Source organism: Aegilops tauschii, chromosome 4, assembly GCF_002575655.3.
Source record: "Aegilops tauschii subsp. strangulata cultivar AL8/78 chromosome 4, Aet v6.0, whole genome shotgun sequence".
Classification (NCBI taxonomy): Eukaryota; Viridiplantae; Streptophyta; class Magnoliopsida; order Poales; family Poaceae; genus Aegilops; species Aegilops tauschii.
The window spans coordinates 301,079,394-301,097,002 of record NC_053038.3 but is presented as its reverse complement, the minus strand read 5'-3'; the positions used below and the strand labels follow the sequence as shown (position 1 = coordinate 301,097,002).

The window sequence follows — 17,609 nt, the reverse complement described above, 5'->3', positions numbered from 1 at the left end:
CAGCCGGTGCCAGCAACACCGAGAGGTGAACGACGTCGCCTCAGACGTCCTAGAGTTCATGCACTGGTCCGAAAGGCCCATCAGCGGGAGCCGTGCTGACCACCCGGCTGTGATGCCCTCGCTTGGTTCCTATGTCATGGTGCTGGATTCCACCTTTTCCACGGAGAGGCGATCTTGCCGCTTCTCCCGGATCCTGATAGACGGTGGTAGTAGCATCAACATCCCGCGACACCATGGAGAAGTTGGGCATCAAGGAGAAGCAGCTCCTGCCCAGCCGGACCGTCTTCCACGGCATTATACCCGGCCTTTCCGGCTCCCCGATCGGCAAGGTCAAGATAAATGTCATGTTCGGCGGCAAAGATCACTTCTGCCGCGAGCCGATCTGGTTCGAGGTGGTCGACCTGGACAGCCCCTACCACACGCTCTTGGGCTGGCCTGCACTGGACAAGTTCATGGCGGTACCGCACTATGCCTACCTCAAGATGAAGATGCCAGGCACCAAGGGCATCATCACCATAGCCGGCGATTACCAGAAGTCGGCCGCATGTGCTACCGCCACCAGTCGGCTGGCTGAGTCCCTCGTCATAGCCGAAGAGAAGCGTCTCCTTGCACGGGTAGTGGCCATGGCCAGCAGGCAGCCGGACATGCCATCTGACCCCAAGGACACGGAGGCTCAGGGCTCCTTCTAGCCGGCCAAAGAAACCAAGAAGATTGCCTTGGACCGAGAGCACGCGGAGAGGCACGCTATCGTAGGGACCAACCTCTATAGCGAATAGGAAAGCGAGCTCGTCGATTTCCTCCGTGAGAATCGGGACATCTTTGCATGGTCTCCCAAAGACATGCCGGGTGTTCCGACGGATTTCGCTGAGCACAAGCTGCATGTGAGGCTGGATGCAAAGCCGGTCAAGCAACCCCTCCGCCGCCTGTTAGAAGAGAAGAGAAGAATCGTTGGTGAAGAGATCGCCCGGCTTCTGGCAGCTGGCTTCATCATGGAAGTGTTTTATCCGGACTGGCTTGCCAACCCAGTCCTCGTGTTGAAGAAGAACAACAAGTGGCGTATGTGTATCGACTACACTAGCCTTAACAAAACCTGCCCCAAAGATCCGTTTGCTCTGCCTCGGATAGATCAAGTGATTGACTCCACAGCCAGATGCGAGCTGTTGTCTTTCCTTGACGCTTACTCCGGCTACCACCAGATCAAGCTGAACCCGGCCGATCGGCTGAAGACTGCCTTCATCTCACCATTCGGAGCCTTTTGCTACCTGACCATGACGTTCGGCTTGAGAAATGCCGGCGCCACGTTTCAGCGTTGCATACAGAAGTGCCTCCTCAAGAAACTCGGCAGAAATGCCCACGTCTATGTAGACGTTATTGTGGTGAAGACGGAGAAGTGCGGCACCCTTCTGGAGGATCTCAAGGAGACCTTTGATAATTTGCGTCGTTTTTAAATCAAGCTCAACCCAGAGAAATGTGTCTTTGGAGTACCAGCCGGCCAGCTCCTCGGTTTCTTTGTCTGTGAATGCAGCATCGAGTGCAACCCCGTGAAGATCAAGGCCATTGAGCGGATGTAGAGACCCACCCGGCTGCGGGACGTCCAGAAGTTCACCGGGTGCTTAGCATCTCTCAGTCGGTTCACCAGTCGGCTGGGCGAGAAGGCCCTCCCCCTGTACCAGCTAATGAAGAAGACCACTTGCTTCGAGTGGAATGACAAGGTGGACGAGGCTTTTCTCCAACTCAAGAAGATGCTGACCATGCCGCCTGTCTTGGCCGCTCCGGCTGCTAAGGAACCCATGCTCCTCTACATCACCGCCACCAGCCGGGTAGTCAGCACCGTGATCATGGTTGAGCGCCCAGAAGACTGCAAGGCACAGCCGGTCCAGAGGCCCGTCTACTACCCGAGTGAGGTGTTGTCGGCCTCCAAGCAGAACTACCCCCACTACCAGAAGATGTGCTACGGCGTGTAGTTTGCCACCAAGAAGCTCAAGCAGTACTTCCAGGAGCACTCCATCACGGTCGTCTGCACCGCCCCACTTGCCGAGATCATAGGCAACAGAGATGCATCAGGCCGGGTTGCGAAGTGGGCCATCGAGCTGAATCCCCACACCATCCTATACCAGCCCCGCACTGCCATCAAGTCCCAAGCGTTGGCCGACTTCCTCGTCGACTGGGTCGAGACCCAGTACCTACTGCGAGCGCGGGATTCCACCCATTGGCGGATGCACTTTGATGGCTCGAAGATGCGCATTGGCTTGGGAGCCGGCATCGTCCTCACCTCTCCCAAAGGCGACAAGCTCAAGTACACGCTGCAGATTCACTTTGCCGCCTCCAACAACGTGGTCGAGTATGAGGCGCTCGTCCACGGGCTCCGACTAGCCAAGGAGATCGGCATCCGCCGAGTGTTGTGCTACAACAACTCAGACTTGGTGGTCCAGCAGTCGTCTGGCGACTGGGATGCCAAGGATGCAAACATGGCAAGCTACCGCTTCCTCGTCCAGCAGATCAGTGGGTACTTTGATGGGTGCGAATTCCTCAACGTACCATGGGCCGACAACGAGCAAGCGGATGCCCTGGCGCGGATTGGCTCCACCCGGCAAGCAATACTAGCTGGCATCTCCCTCCAGTGCCTGCGCAAGCTGTCTATCAAGCCTTCGCCGGAATCAGAGTCCATCTTCGTGCCGGCTAACCCCGGAGCAGTCGGATCTGGCTCAGGGACTACAGCAGTCGGCCCGGGGACTTCGGTGGGCGGCCCGGAGACTGCTGCACTCGAACCCGGCCCAGGGAGTTCACAACCTGGCCCGGGGGCTGCAGCACTTGGCCCGGGGACTTCAACGACGCAGCAAGCAGCAGCCGGCTCCGACCCGCCGCCTCCAAACCCAACTGCCCTAGTACCAGTGTCCGTGATGACAGTGGTAGAAGCACCATCATGGGCACAACCCATCCTCAACTTCCTGGTGAGTAGAGAGTTACCAGCCAACGAGATTCTGGCCCGGCAGGTCCAACACCGGGTAGCAGCATACACAATAGTGAACAGAGAGCTTGTCAGGCACAGCGTGACTGGTGTCTTCCAGCGCTGCGTAGAGCCTAAGAAGGGCATGTCAATCCTCAGAGATATTCACCAAGGCGAATGCGGCCACCACGCCGCCTCCAGATCCCTTATAGCCAAAGATTTTGGCCGACTGCTTTGGACGACTGCTTTGGACGACGCCAAGGAGTTGGTCAAGAAGTGCAAGGGGTGCCAACACTTCAGCTCCAAGCAACACCTGCCAGCTTCTGCACTCAAGACCATCCCCCTCACTTGGCTGTTTGCGGTCTGGGGGCTGGACATGGTGGGCCCATTCAAAACAGCACACTGCGGCATGACCCATCTGTTGGTTGCTGTGGACAAGTTCACGAAGTGGATTGAGGTGAAGCCAATCAAGAAGCTGAACGGTCCGACTGTTGTGACCTTCATCACAGACATCACCGTCCGGTACGGCGTACCGCATAGCATCATCACTGACAATGGCACAAACTTCGCCAAAGGCGCCTTGGCCCGTTTCTGCGCGACGTAGGGCATCCGACTGGACTTAGCATCCGTTGCCCATCCACAGTCAAACGACCAGGTGGAGCGAGCAAACGGCCTCATCTTGTCCGGCATCAAGCCCCGACTGGTCAAGCTGCTGGAGCGCTCGGCCGGCTGCTGGATCGAGGAGCTGCCGGCCGTCCTTTGGAGTCTCCGGACTACGCCGAACAAAGCAACCGGCTTCACTCCCTTCTTCCTCCTGTACGGGGCCGAGGCCGTCATCCCAACGGACATCGAGTTTGAGTCGCCTCGTGTCACCATGTACATGGAGGTGGAGGCGAAGGAGGCACGAGAAGACGGTGTCGACCTGCTGGAAGAGGCCCGACTGCTGGCACTCAGCCGGTCCGCCATCTACCAGCAGGGCCTGCACCGCTACCATAGCCGGAAGGTCGGGCCACCATCCTTCCGCGAGGGGGACCTTGTGCTCCGGCTGATCCAATGAACAGCCATCAGCACAAGCTCTCGGCCCCTTGGGAGGGGCCTTTCATCATCAGCAAAGCCCTGGGCAACGACTCCTACTACCTCATCGACGCGCAGAAGCCCAGGGCACGCAAGAGGGACGATTCCGACAAGGAAACAGAGCGCCCATGGAACGCGAATCTTCTCCGTCGATTTTACAATTGATGCACAGTATGTACCATGCTACCTTTCGTATTATGCAAAGACAACAGGTCCCTCGAGGAGCACTCGGGGGCTAACACTGGTCTGATCCAAAGTATCAGGTAGGGTATATGTATTTGATCAGACCACATATTGAACTTGTATTTATGTATGTGCCTTACAAGTGTATCTTCTTCTAGGCTAACTGTTTGAAGAACAAGACCAACCGTTCTAAAGTGAAATTCCAACAAACAACAGGATCTCGTAGCTATATTGCAAACTGCGAGGCTCTTGTAAATAGCTGCTAGTTCCTTCTTTTTTCTATGCCATATTATCGTATCTATATTGACTTGTTCCAAATAAAGAGGAAAGCCCATGGGGACCAAAAAGAACCTAAACCAAATGCAGTGCAAATCTTCAAGGATTGCCATACCAGCAAGATGAAGGGCATGAGCACACCAGTTCAAGCCGCCGTTGTAAGTCCTTACTCCTCCTGCCTTTGAACTGATTGGTAGTGTGATGTGTTCATTTAACTGCTTGGTTTGCAGCCAATGTCAGTTACTCTATTCACTTTTATACACAGTTGTCTTAATGTATCATTTCACCTTACATGGTTTAAAAGAGATGAAGGATATTATTGTGGTCTTGATCTCTAATCTAGTTGTGATGTTCACGTGCGCACACAATGATACAATAGCCTGTTTGTTTTATATTTGTTTGCCCATGATATGAATGATGTCATACTATGTTCATCCTACTTTAAACCATGTCTCTTTATCCTTAGATGTCAACGAATGTGAGGAAATAGACAATACTGTAGGCATGCTACATACTTTTTGTTTTTGTCTCATTAGTAACTTATCTGGTACACTAATCTACAAGTTCAAACTTTCAGCAAGCTATAGAACAAATGATTCAACAACCACAACCATCTGAAGGTGACGAGGCTACCACAGGCACAATGTCACCTCTTGCTGCAGTGCGTCAGTATCTCTCCACTAACAGTGCAAAATGCACCTTCCTGCGTAATTCTGGGTTGGTTGTCAAGGTAACCTCGTCCAAATCGCATACTGAACAAAATTTTCCGGCTAGACAGAGTGATATATCTGTGCTCCAGACACAAGTCCAATCCCTAATGGACGTCGTTTCGGAAACAAGAATAGTGGTTGAAAAATGTCGTCAAGACATGAATGGTTTTGAAACCAGACTATCAGACATTTGCTTCGTTGTTCAAGAGCAATGGCGGAAAAAAGGGGAAGATCATGCCGCTTAGATTCTACAGCCTGAAACATTAGCACTCAGGTCAAATGATTTGTGCTTCTATACATCTGATGGTGCTTTTATCTGCAAGGACTGTAAACTTCATGCAAATAGACCTTTTGTTGTATGGTTGGAATTTATTTTGTTGTGATACAACATTTATGATGCTGCCAAAGGCTGCAGTAATTACGATGCTATTTTTGTATAGTGTAGGTTTATCTTAGTAATGTATTCGGCCGAAAGCTTCGTAGGAGCCCAACATGCCAACATTCGCCGGGCCCATTCCAATTGGGCTAAAAACGATCATGGGCCGTAATTTGCATGTAGCCCACTAAAAATATCTGGGCTTAAATCAGCATAAGCTTTCATATTTTGCTGGTAGGCCTGTGCCCATAGTGGGCCTTTAACAGGCCTAAACATAATTTGGGCCCTCAGTAACAATAGGCCGTTTACAAGTGTAAATATCTTGAGCCCATAAAAAACATGGGCCTTTAATAGGCTGAAAGTGAGATTGGGCCCTGATTGTGCCAAATAACCCACTGGTCATTAGCAGGCCGAAATGGTGGCCCATTTACAATGCGGATCGTTCACAGGCCAAAATTCGAACGGTCCGTAAATGCGCCGACCTACTACACGGGCCTTTAACAAGCCGGAAGTTCGGTCAGGCTTGATTAGCGTCAGTATTATATAGGCCGTTAATAGGCCCGATGTGACGTTGGGCCACATATGGCCCATGGATTTCGTCCGACGTTAACAGGCCGAAAATAAAAACAGGTTGAAAGTGGCCCAAATCTATAGTGGGCCTCTAACAGGCCAAATGTCAAACATGGTCGAATATGACCCAAACCCTTCACGGTCGTTTATGGGTCGAAAGTTTCAATGGCCTATAAATGGGCCCAAATTAAGCAGGACCTTTAACAGGCCGGAAACACACTAGGCCGTAATTCGGCCCAAATACTTAGCAGACTGTTAACAGGACAGAAGTGACCATGGGCCGCGATGATGACAAGTTTAGGACGGGCCGTTGACGGACCGATTTGACACTAGCCGTACGGGCCTTAACTGAGAATGTTGGGCCTTTAGCTGGACCGGTCCATTATGGTCTGCAAAATTTTGTGGGCCTTTAGCTGGGCCGGCCCATTATGGTCCGCAAAATCTTGTGGGCCTTTAGTTGGGCCGGCCCATTTAATCTTGATGGGCCACTTTTGGGCCGGTCCACGTGTCAACATATCATAGGCGCATCTTGCCCATTGGATGAGTGACACCTGCGCCAACGCAGAGGTGACACGTGGTTCCGTCGGCCAATGAGAACTTTACACGTGGAAAATTGGCATTGGTCGTGGCTGTTAGCGGGTTATCGGATCCAAAACCGGAGCCGATAGCTTAACGGCGACCCATTATGGTGGATGCCATGTGTCGGTCACCCTTGACGAAAGCACTTCGATGACGCGTGCTACCTCTTGAGCACTGCGTTGGTTTTTCCCTTGAAGAGGAAAGGGTGATGCAGCAAAGTAGCGTAAGTATTTCCCTCGGTTTTTGAGAACCAAGGTATCAATCCAGTATGAGACCACACACAAGTCGCCTCGTACCTACACAAACAAATAAGAACCTTACAACCAACGCAATAAAGGGGTTGTCAATCCCTTCATGGCCACTTGCAAAAGTGAGATCTGATAGAGATAATAAGATAAATATTTTTGGTATTTTTTATGATATAGATTGAAAGTAAAGATTGCAAAGTAAAATAGATTGGAAACTTATATGATGGAAAATAGACCCGGGGGCCATAGGTTTCACTAGTGGCTTCTCTCAAGATAGCATAAGTATTACGATGGGTGAACAAATTACTAGCGAGCAATTGATAGAAAAGTGCATAGTTATGAGAATATCTAGGCATGATCATGTATATAGGCATCACGTCTGCGACAAGTAGACTGAAACGATTCTGCATCTACTACTATTACTCCACACATCGACCGCTATCCAACATGCATCTAGAGTATTAAGTTCATAAGAACAGAGTAACGCATTAGACAAGATGACATGATGTAGAGGGATAAACTCAAGCAATATGATATAAACCCCAACTTTTTATCCTCGATGGCAACAATACAATACATGCCTTGCTGCCCCTGCTGTCACTGGGAAAGGACACCGCAAGATTGAACCCAAAGCTAAGCACTTCTCCCATTGCAAGAAAGATCAATCTAGTAGGCCAAACCAAACTGATAATTCGAAGAGACTTGCAAAGATAACAAGTCATATATAAAAGAATTCAGAGCAGATTCAAATATTGTTCATAGATAATCTTGATCATAAACCCACAATTCGTCGGATCTCGACAAACACACCGCAAAAAGAATTACATCGAATAGATCTCTAAGAGAATCGAGGAGAATCCAAAGAGAGAGAAGAAGCCATCTAACTAATAACTATGGACCCGAAGGTCTGTGGTAAACTACTCACACATCATTGGAGAGGCTATGGTGTTGATGTAGAAGCCCTCTGTGATCGATTCCCCCTCCGGCGGAGCGCCGAAAAAGGCCCCAAGATGGGATCTCACGGGTACAGAAGCTTGCGGCGGTGGAAATAGGGTTTCGTGGTGCTCTTGGATGTTTTTGGGGTATATGGATATATATAGGAGGAAGAAGTAGGTCGGTGGAGCTGCGAGGGGCCCATGAGGGTGGGGGCGCGCCCAGGGAGACAGGCGCGCCTCCCTGCCTCGTGGCCTCCTCGCTTCTTTCTTGACGTCCCCTCCAAGTCCCCTGGATCACGTTTGTTCCAAAAATCACTCTCCCGTAGGTTTCATTCCGTTTGGATTCCGTTTGATATTCCTTTTCTGTGAAACACTGAAATAGGCAAAAAAACAGCAATTTGCACTGGGCCTTCAGTTAATAGGTTAGTCCCAAAAATAATATAAAAGTGCTTAGTAAAGCCCATTAAACATCCAAAATAGATAATATAACAGCATGGAACAATCAAAAATTATAGATACGTTGGAGATGTATCAAGCATCCCCAAGCTTAATTCATGCTCGTCCTCGAGTAGGTAAATGATAAAAACAGAATTTTTGATGTGGAATGCTACCTAACATAATCTTTAATGTAATTTTCTTTATTGTGGCATGAATGTTCAGATCGGAAAGATTCAGGATAAAAGTTTAATATTGACACAAAAAATAATAATACTTCAAGCATACTAACTAAGCAATTATGTCTTCTCAAAATAACATGGCCAAAGAAAGTTCACCCCTACAAAATCATATAGTTTGGTCATGCTCCATTTTTGTCACACAAGAATGCTCTCATCATGCACAACCCCGATGACAAGCCAAGCAAATGTTTCATACTTTAGTAATCTCAAACTTTTTTCAACTTTCACGCAATACATGAGCGTGAGCCATGGATATAGCACTATGGGTGGAATAGAATATAATGATGGGGGTTATGTGGAGAAGACAAAAAAGGAGAAAGTCTCAAATTGACGCTGCTAATCAACGGGCTAGGGAGATGCCCATCAATTGATGTCAATGCAAGGAGTAGGGATTGCCATGCAACGGATGCACTAGAGCTATAAATGTATGAAAGCTCAACAAAAGAAAGTAAGTGGGTGTGCATCCAACTTGCTTGCTCACGAAGACCTAGGGAATTTGAGGAATCCCATTGTTGGAATATACAAGCCAAGTTCTATAATGAAAAATTCCCACTAGTATAAGAAAGTGACAAAACAAGAGACTCTCTATCATAAAGATCATGGTGCTACTTTGAAGCACAAGTGTGGAAAAAAGGATAGTAGCATTGTCCCTTTTTATTTCTTTTATTTTTTGGGGCCTTTCTTTTTTTTGGCCTTTCCTCTTTTTTTCTCTTCTTTTTTTTATTTGGGACAATGCTCTATTAATGATGATCATCACACTTCTATTTATTTACAACTCAATGATTACAACTCGATACAAGAACAAAATATGACTCTATATGAATGCCTCCGGCGGTGTACCGGGATGGGCAATGAATCAAGAGTGACATGTATGATAAATTATGCATGGTGGCTTTGCCACAAATACGATGTCAACTACATGATCATGCAAGGCAATATGACAATGATGAAGCGTGTCATAATAAATGGAACGGTGGAAAGTTGCATGGCAATATATCTCGGAATGGCTATGGAAATGCCATAATAGGTAGGTATGGTGGCTGTTTTGAGGAAGATATAAGGAGGTTTATGTGTGATAGAGCGTATCATATCACGGGGTTTGGATGCACCGGCGAAGTTTGCACCAACTCTCAAGGTGAGAAAGGGCAATGCACGGTACCGAAGAGGCTAGCAATGATGGAAAGGTGAGAGTGCGTATAATCCATGGACTCAACATTAGTCATAAAGAACTCACATACTTATTGCAAAAATCTATAAGTCATCAAAAACAAAGCATTGCGTGCATGCTCCTAGGGGGTTAGATTGGTAGGAAAAGACCATCGCTCGTCCCCGACCGCCCTCATAAGGAGGACAATCAAAGAACACCTCATGTTTCAAATTTGTTACACAATGGTTACCATACGTGCATGCTACGGGACTTGCAAACTTCAACACAAGTATTTCTCAAATTCACAACTAATTAACTAGCACGACTCTAATATTACCATCTTCATATCTCAAAACAATCATCAAGTATCAAACTTCTCATAGTATTCAATGCACTTTTTATGAAAGTTTTTATTATACCAATCTTGGATGCCTATCATATTAGGACTAATATAGACAAAGCAAATTACCATGATGTTCTAAAGGACTCTCAAAATAATATAAGTGAAGCATGAGAGATCAATAATTTCTATAAAATAAAACCACCACTGTGCTCTAAAAGATATAAGTGAAGCACTAGAGCAAAATTATCTAGCTCAAAAGATATAAGTGAAGCACATAGAGTATTCTAATAAATTCCGATTCATGTGTGTCTCGCCCAAAAGGTGTGTACAGAAGGATGATTGTGGTAAACTAAAAATCAAAGACTCAAATCATACAAGACACTCCAAGCAAAACACATATCATGTGGTGAATAAAAATATAGCCTCAAGTAAAGTTACCGATGGACGAAGACGAAAGAGGGGATGCCTTCCGGGGCATCCCCAAGCTTAGGCTTTTGGTTGTCCTTGAATTTTACCTTGGGGTGCCTTGGTAATCCCCAATCTTAGGATTTTGACACTCCTTATTCCATAATCCATCAAATCTTTACCCAAAACTTGAAAACTTCACAACACAAAACTAGACAGAAAATCTTATGATCTCCGTTAGTATAAGAAAACAAATCACCACCATAAGGTACTGTATTGAACTCATTATTTATATATATTGGTGTTAAACCTAATGTATTCCAACTTCTCTATGGTTCATACCCTCCGATACCAGCTATAGATTCATCAAAATAAGCAAACAACACACGAAAAACAGAATCTGGCAAAAACAGAACAGTCTGTAGTAATCTGGATCAAACGTATACTTCTGTAACTCCAAAAATTCTGAAATAAATTGGTGGACGTGAGGAATTTATCTATTAATCATATTCAAAAAGAATCAACCTAAAATCACTCTCCAGTAAACAATGGCAACTAATCTCGTGAGCGATAAAGTTTCGGTTTTTTACAGCAAGATCATAAAGACTTCACCCAAGTCTTCCCAAAGGTTCTACTTGGCACAAACACTAATTAAAACATAAAAACACATATAAACAGTAGCTAGATGAATTATTTATTACTAAACAGAACCAAAAAGCAAGAAACAAAAATAAAATTGGGTTGCCTCCCAACAAGCGCTATCGTTTAACGCCCCTAGCTAGGCACAAAGGCAAGGATAGATCTAGGTATTATCATCTTTGGTATGAAATCCGTAAGTGGCTCTCATAATTGATTAATAAGGTAATTTAATCTTATTTCTAGGAAAGTGTTCCATGTCTTTCCTTAACGGAAATTGGAATCTAATATTTCCTTCTTTCATATCAATAATTGCATCAATCGTTCTAAGGAAAGGTCTACCAAGAATAATAGGACATGTATGATTGCAATCTATCTCAAGAACAATGAAATCTACGGGCACATAATTCCTATTTGCAACAATAAGAACATCATTAATCCTTCCCATAGGTTTATTAATGGTGGAATCCGCAAGATGCAAGTTTTTAAGGAACAATCATCAAATTCACGGAAACCTAACACATCACACAAAGTTTTTGGAATCGTGGAAACACTAGCACCCAAATCACATAAAGCATAGCATTCATGATATTTAACCTTAATTTTAATAGTAGGTTCCCACTCATCATAAAGTTTTCTAGGGATAGAAACTTCTAATTCAAGCTTTTCTTCATAAGATTGCATTAAAGCATCAACGATATGTTTGGTAAAAGCTTTCTTTTGACTATAAGCATGAGGAGAATTTAACACGGATTGCAACAAGGAAATACAATCTATTAAAAAACAATTATCATAATTAAAGTCCTTGAAATCCAAAATAGTGGGTTCATTGCTATGTAAAGTTTTGACCTCTTCAATCCCACTTTTACCAGTTTTTGCATCAAGATCTAAAAACTCCGAATCATTGGGACGCCTTTTAACTAAAGTTGACTCATCTCCAGTCCCATCATTATCAATATTCATATTGCCAAAAAAATATTTAATAGGAGACACGTCAATCACTTTTAGATCTTCATCCTTATTATCATGAAAACTAGACGAACACGCTTTTACAAAGCAATCTTTCTTAGCACGCATCCTGGCGGTTCTTTCCTTGCACTCATCAATAGAAATTCTCATAGATTTGAGAGACTCATAGATATCATGCTTAGGTGGAATAGATCTAAGTTTCAAAGAATCAACATCAAGAGAAATTCTATCCACGTTCCTAGCCAACTCATCAATCTTAGGCAATTTTTCTTCAATCAAAGCATTGAAATTCTTATGGGAAATCATAAATTCTTTAACACTAGTCTCAAAATCAAAGGGCATCTTATTAAAAATTCCATAAGAGTTGTTGTAGGAATTACCATAATTATTAGAGGAATTACTAAGAAAGGGCCTAGGATTAAAGTTTCCTCTATAAGCGTTGTTGCCAAAATTGTTCCTACCAACAAAATTCACATCCATAGATTCATTATTATTCTCAATCAAAGTAGACGAAGGCATATCATTAGGATCAGAAGAAACACTCTTATTAGCAATCAACTTCATAAGTTCATCCATCTTTCCACTCAAAACATTAATCTCTTCTATCGCATTAACCTTTTTACTAGTAGATCTTTCGGTGTGCCATTGAGAATAATTAACCATAATATTATCTAGGAGTTTCATAGCTTCTCCTAAAGTGATTTCCATAAAAGTGCCTCCCGCGGCCGAATCTAAAATATTTCTAGAAGCAAAATTCAATCCGGCATAGAAATTTTGTATAATCATCAATAAATTCGAACCATGTGTAGGGCAATTACGTATCATTAATTTCATCCTTTCCCAAGCTTGTGCAACATGCTCATGATCAAGTTGCTTAAAATTCATAATATCGTTTCTAAGAGAGATGATCTTAGCGGGAGGAAAATACTTAGAGATAAAATCTTCTTTGCACTTATTCCATGAATCAATACTATTTTTAGGCAAAGAAGAAAACCAAGTTTTAGCACGATCTCTAAGCGAAAACGGAAATAGCTTCAATTTAACAATATCATTATCCACATCTTTCTTCTTTTGCATATCACACAAATCAACAAAGTTGTTTAGATGGGTAGCGGCATCTTCACTAGGAAGGCCAGAAAATTGATCTTTCATGACAAGATTCAGCAAGGCAGCATTAATTTCACAAGATTCGGCATCGGTAATAGGAGCAATCGGAGTGCTAAGAAAATCATTGTCGTTGGTGTTGGAAAAATCACACAATTTAGTATAATGTTGAGCCATCATGACAAACAATCCAACACACAAGCACACAAGAAGCAAGCGAAAAGAGACGAACGGAAAAGAGGGCGAATAAAATGGCAAAGGTGAAGTGGGGGAGAGGAAAGCGAGAGGCAAATGGCAAATAATGTAATGCGAGGGATAAGAGTTTGTGATGGGTACTTGGTATGTCTTGACTTGACTTGACTTGGCGTAGATCTCCCCGGCAACGGCGCCAGAAATCCTTCTTGCTACCTCTTGAGCACTGCGTTGGTTTTTCCCTTGAAGAGGAAAGGGTGATGCAGCAAAGTAGCATAAGTATTTCCCTCAGTTTTTGAGAACTAAGGTATCAATCCAGTAGGAGACCACACACAAGTCGCCTCGTACCTACACAAACAAATAAGAACCTTGCAACCAACGCGATAAAGGGGTTGTCAATCCCTTCACGGCCACTTGCAAAAGTGAGATCTGATAGAGATAATAAGATAAATATTTTTGGTATTTTTATGATATAGATTGAAAGTAAAGATTGCAAAGTAAAATAGATTGGAAACCTATATGATGGAAAATAGACCCGGGGGCCATAGGTTTCACTAGTGGCCCCTCTCAAGATAGCATAAGTATTACGGTGGGTGAACAAATTACTGTCGAGCAATTGATAGAAAAGTGCATAGTTATGAGAATATCTAGGCATGATCATGTATATAGGCATCACGTCCGCGACAAGTAGACCGAAACGATTCTGCATCTACTACTATTACTCCACACATCGACCGCTATCCAGCATGCATCTAGAGTATTAAGTTCATAAGAACAGAGTAACGCATTAGGCAAGATGACATGATGTAGAGGGATATACTCAAGCAATATGATATAAAACCCATCTTTTTATTCTCGATGGCAACAATACAATATGTGCCTTGCTGCCCCTGCTGTCACTGGGAAAGGACACCGCAAGATTGAACCCAAAGCTAAGCACTTCTTCCATTGCAAGAAAGATCAATCTAGTAGGCCAAACCAAACTGATAATTCGAAGAGACTTGCAAAGATAACAAATCATACATAAAAGAATTCACAGGAGATTCAAATATTGTTCATAGATAATCTTGATCATAAACCCACAATTCATCGGATCTCGACAAACACACCGCAAAAAGAATTACATCGAATAGATCTCCAAGAGAATCGAGGAGAACTTTGTATTGAGATCCAAAGAGAGAGAAGAAGCCATCTAGCTAATAACTATGGACCCGAAGGTCTGTGGTAAACTACTCACACATCATCGGAGAGGCTATGGTGTTGATGTAGAAGCCCTCTGTGATCGATTCCCCCTCTGGCGGAGCGCCGGAAAAGGCCCCAAGATGGGATCTCACGGGTATAGAAGGTTGCGGCGGTGGAAATAGGGTTTCTTGGTGCTCCTGGATGTTTTTGGGGTATATGGATATATATAGGAGGAAGAAGTAGGTCGGTGGAGCTGCGAGGGGCCCACGAGGGTGGGGGCGAGCCCAGGGGGCAGGCGTGCCTCCCTGCCTCGTGGCCTCCTTGCTTCTTTCTTGACGTCCACTCCAAGTCCCCTGGATCACGTTTGTTCCAAAAATCACTCTCCCGAAGGTATCATTCCGTTTGGATTCCGTTTGATATTCCTTTTCTGCGAAACACTGAAATGGGCAAAAAAACAGCAATTTGCACTGGGCCTTCGGTTAACAGGTTAGTCCCAAAAATAATATAGAAGTGCTTAATAAATCCCATTAAACATCCCAAAAAGATAATATAATAGCATGGAACAATCAAAAATTATAGATACGTTGGAGACGTATCAACGCGGCATTTATCGTCATGGAAGTGGACACTTCCATGATGACAATTTTGGTAATGTCATGGAACACTTCTAGGACAGCACAGGTATGAATATCTTGATTTTGTCATAAAATCGTCATGGAGGTACATGCATGAAAGAAAACGTGATCTACTGTGACAAACACGTATCATCATGGAAGTGTATTTTTTTGTAGTGTTTGTTGTTTCGCACGATCCATTGATACAAACCCGATTAAACAGGCAAGGGCGGGATTTTTCCCGCGCTGTAGATGATACTAGCCATACATTTCAAAGGCAATTTTAATGTATGCAAACTGAATAATTAAGTAACAATATGAGATCTAGTAAAACTAAAAACACATATGATTTATTGTGTTAGAGTATAGTAGTAGTGCTGTATTGCATAGTTGTTAGATGTAACATGCTAGAACGTGTAGAGATGTACTTTCGAGGGCCTATAGAGAGAAATTGGGCATAAAGTGTATTCAAATATTTGTATTTGTCTTCATAGCATTTGTAACTCATATGTACAGTTTGTACAGTAGACGTGAATGCTTGTTCGCTCTTACGAAACCAGTACAACAATAATGGGGTGGCGTGCGCCAATTTAGGCACTAGCACGTTGGCCTACTCGGCTCCACAGAGAGAGTGAGAGAAGAGATAAATATACGGGCGGTCAGTGTATTTCAAACGAAAAGCGTAATACGGTCACCGGACTTCAGAATACGCTCATAACGGTCACTATATACGTTTCGCGGTGATTATATGGTCACTTGCTCACCGTTCAGCATTGGATTGCACCCTGTTGACTGGCCAAATACTCTGTGTGGCACTATGTTGACTAGTTAAATTGACCACGTTCCTTGTGGGTCCACGTGTCAGTTCGCATAGGAAAAAGGTCAGATAAACACAAATTTACGCAGGCGCGATAAGACTCCAACCCGTGCGCGGGAAGCACCTGGTTGTGTATGTGTCTGTCAGGGCCTGTTGTGTGCGCATGCATGTGTAGGTTGAGCACAGCGTGAGAGTGTGTGTTGGTCGTGTGGTGTGTGCATGCATGCGTGCGTGTGTGCGTGTGAGTGTTGCGTGCATGTGTGGTTGTGTGTGTACGTGTGAGTGTTGCGTGTGTGCATGGCTGCGTGTGTTCATGTGAGTGTTGTGTGCATGCAGTTCGTGTGCATGCGTGCGTGTGTGTATAATCACCACACCAGCTCTTGTGTGTTAAAACAGACGGCTCAGCATACCAATACAAGGCCACTTTGTCCGCTGTGCCGCGGTTATGACTTCGAACCGCCGTCCAATATTTTTTATTGTTTGTTTTCATTCTTATACACGCCTACAGGTGGGCCCAATGGTAGTGAGATAATGTGATGCAACACTAGAGGTGCCACATGGAGCGTTTAACTGGTCAACTAGTCATGCCTTGAGCAAATACAAAGTTGTATGGTGAGCCCGTGACTGTATAATAACCACAAAACATAAATGGTGACCGTAATGAGTGGATTCTGAAGTCCAATGTCCATATCATGCTTTTGCTTCAAATACAATGATCACCACTGTATATATCGCGAGAGAAAGATGAAACATGTGTGAATGTGCTGGGGGCGTACTTTTAGAGGACCTGGAGATAGTTTGTGTGCGTACGTGAAAGGGGCGTAGAGGGGGTGTATGCGATGGAGAGAAATGCTCTTCGTTTCTCTTTATTATGACTTACATCATATATATTATAAAAATATAAAAATTCACAGTGCGGAATAAATATCATTGTGGGCACCATGCAATGCAAATTAACGTTCATACTCCTCCATATAACTTTGTAATGTTGTATATATGTAGAAATTCTAAAATAATTTTTTGGCCACACTTTGTGTGGTTTTATTCAAAAGGAATGTTATATGTGAAATAAACGTGAAGAGAGGGCTTTTTAGATCAATGGGGTACGTGATGTAACATGTGTGAATGTGTAGTTGATCTATTTGGCAGGGCCTAGAGAGGTATGTGTGTGTATTACGTATTCAAGAGAGGCATGGATAGAGGGGCCGGCGGGGGGACGTGGGAGAGATAGCATGAGAAATGAGAGAGGTCTAGAGAGAGAGAGAGACGAATATGATGTCACGGCGAGAGATGCCCTTGAGTGTGTATATGCAAGGGGCGATAGAGGCACGAGGAGAAAAAGTCTTGTGTGGTGTCTATGTTGGTATGTGTGGGTGTGAGAAGATAACGAGACCTGGGGGTAGAGGGTGTGCCACCGCGTGAGGTCCGGTGGGCCGAGGTGAGGCCCTTGGTTCGGTTCTGTCATGCGCCACATTGGTCGGCCCGTGACGCATTTAGGGAGACTCATGGAGGACTAGCCGTACAAGACAAAGATAGCAGAGTCGTGAAGGACATGTGTCCACTGACAAAGCCGGCTAGGATTTGTAACCCTAGGTCCTTGGACTAAGGTAACCCCATATCTCTAA

The 17,609-nt window shown here is 44.7% G+C and overlaps 1 protein-coding gene across 1 annotated transcript; it reads left to right on the top strand.

Moving 5' to 3' along the window:
* The first annotated feature begins 233 nt into the window (after nt 1–233).
* On the top strand, nt 234–689 carry LOC141021838 (uncharacterized). Its single transcript, XM_073497684.1, has 2 exons — nt 234–458; nt 504–689. Exons 1-2 carry the CDS (start codon nt 234–236, stop codon nt 687–689), a joined length of 411 nt encoding a protein of 136 aa, XP_073353785.1.
* Nucleotides 690–17,609: the final 16,920 nt, after the last annotated feature.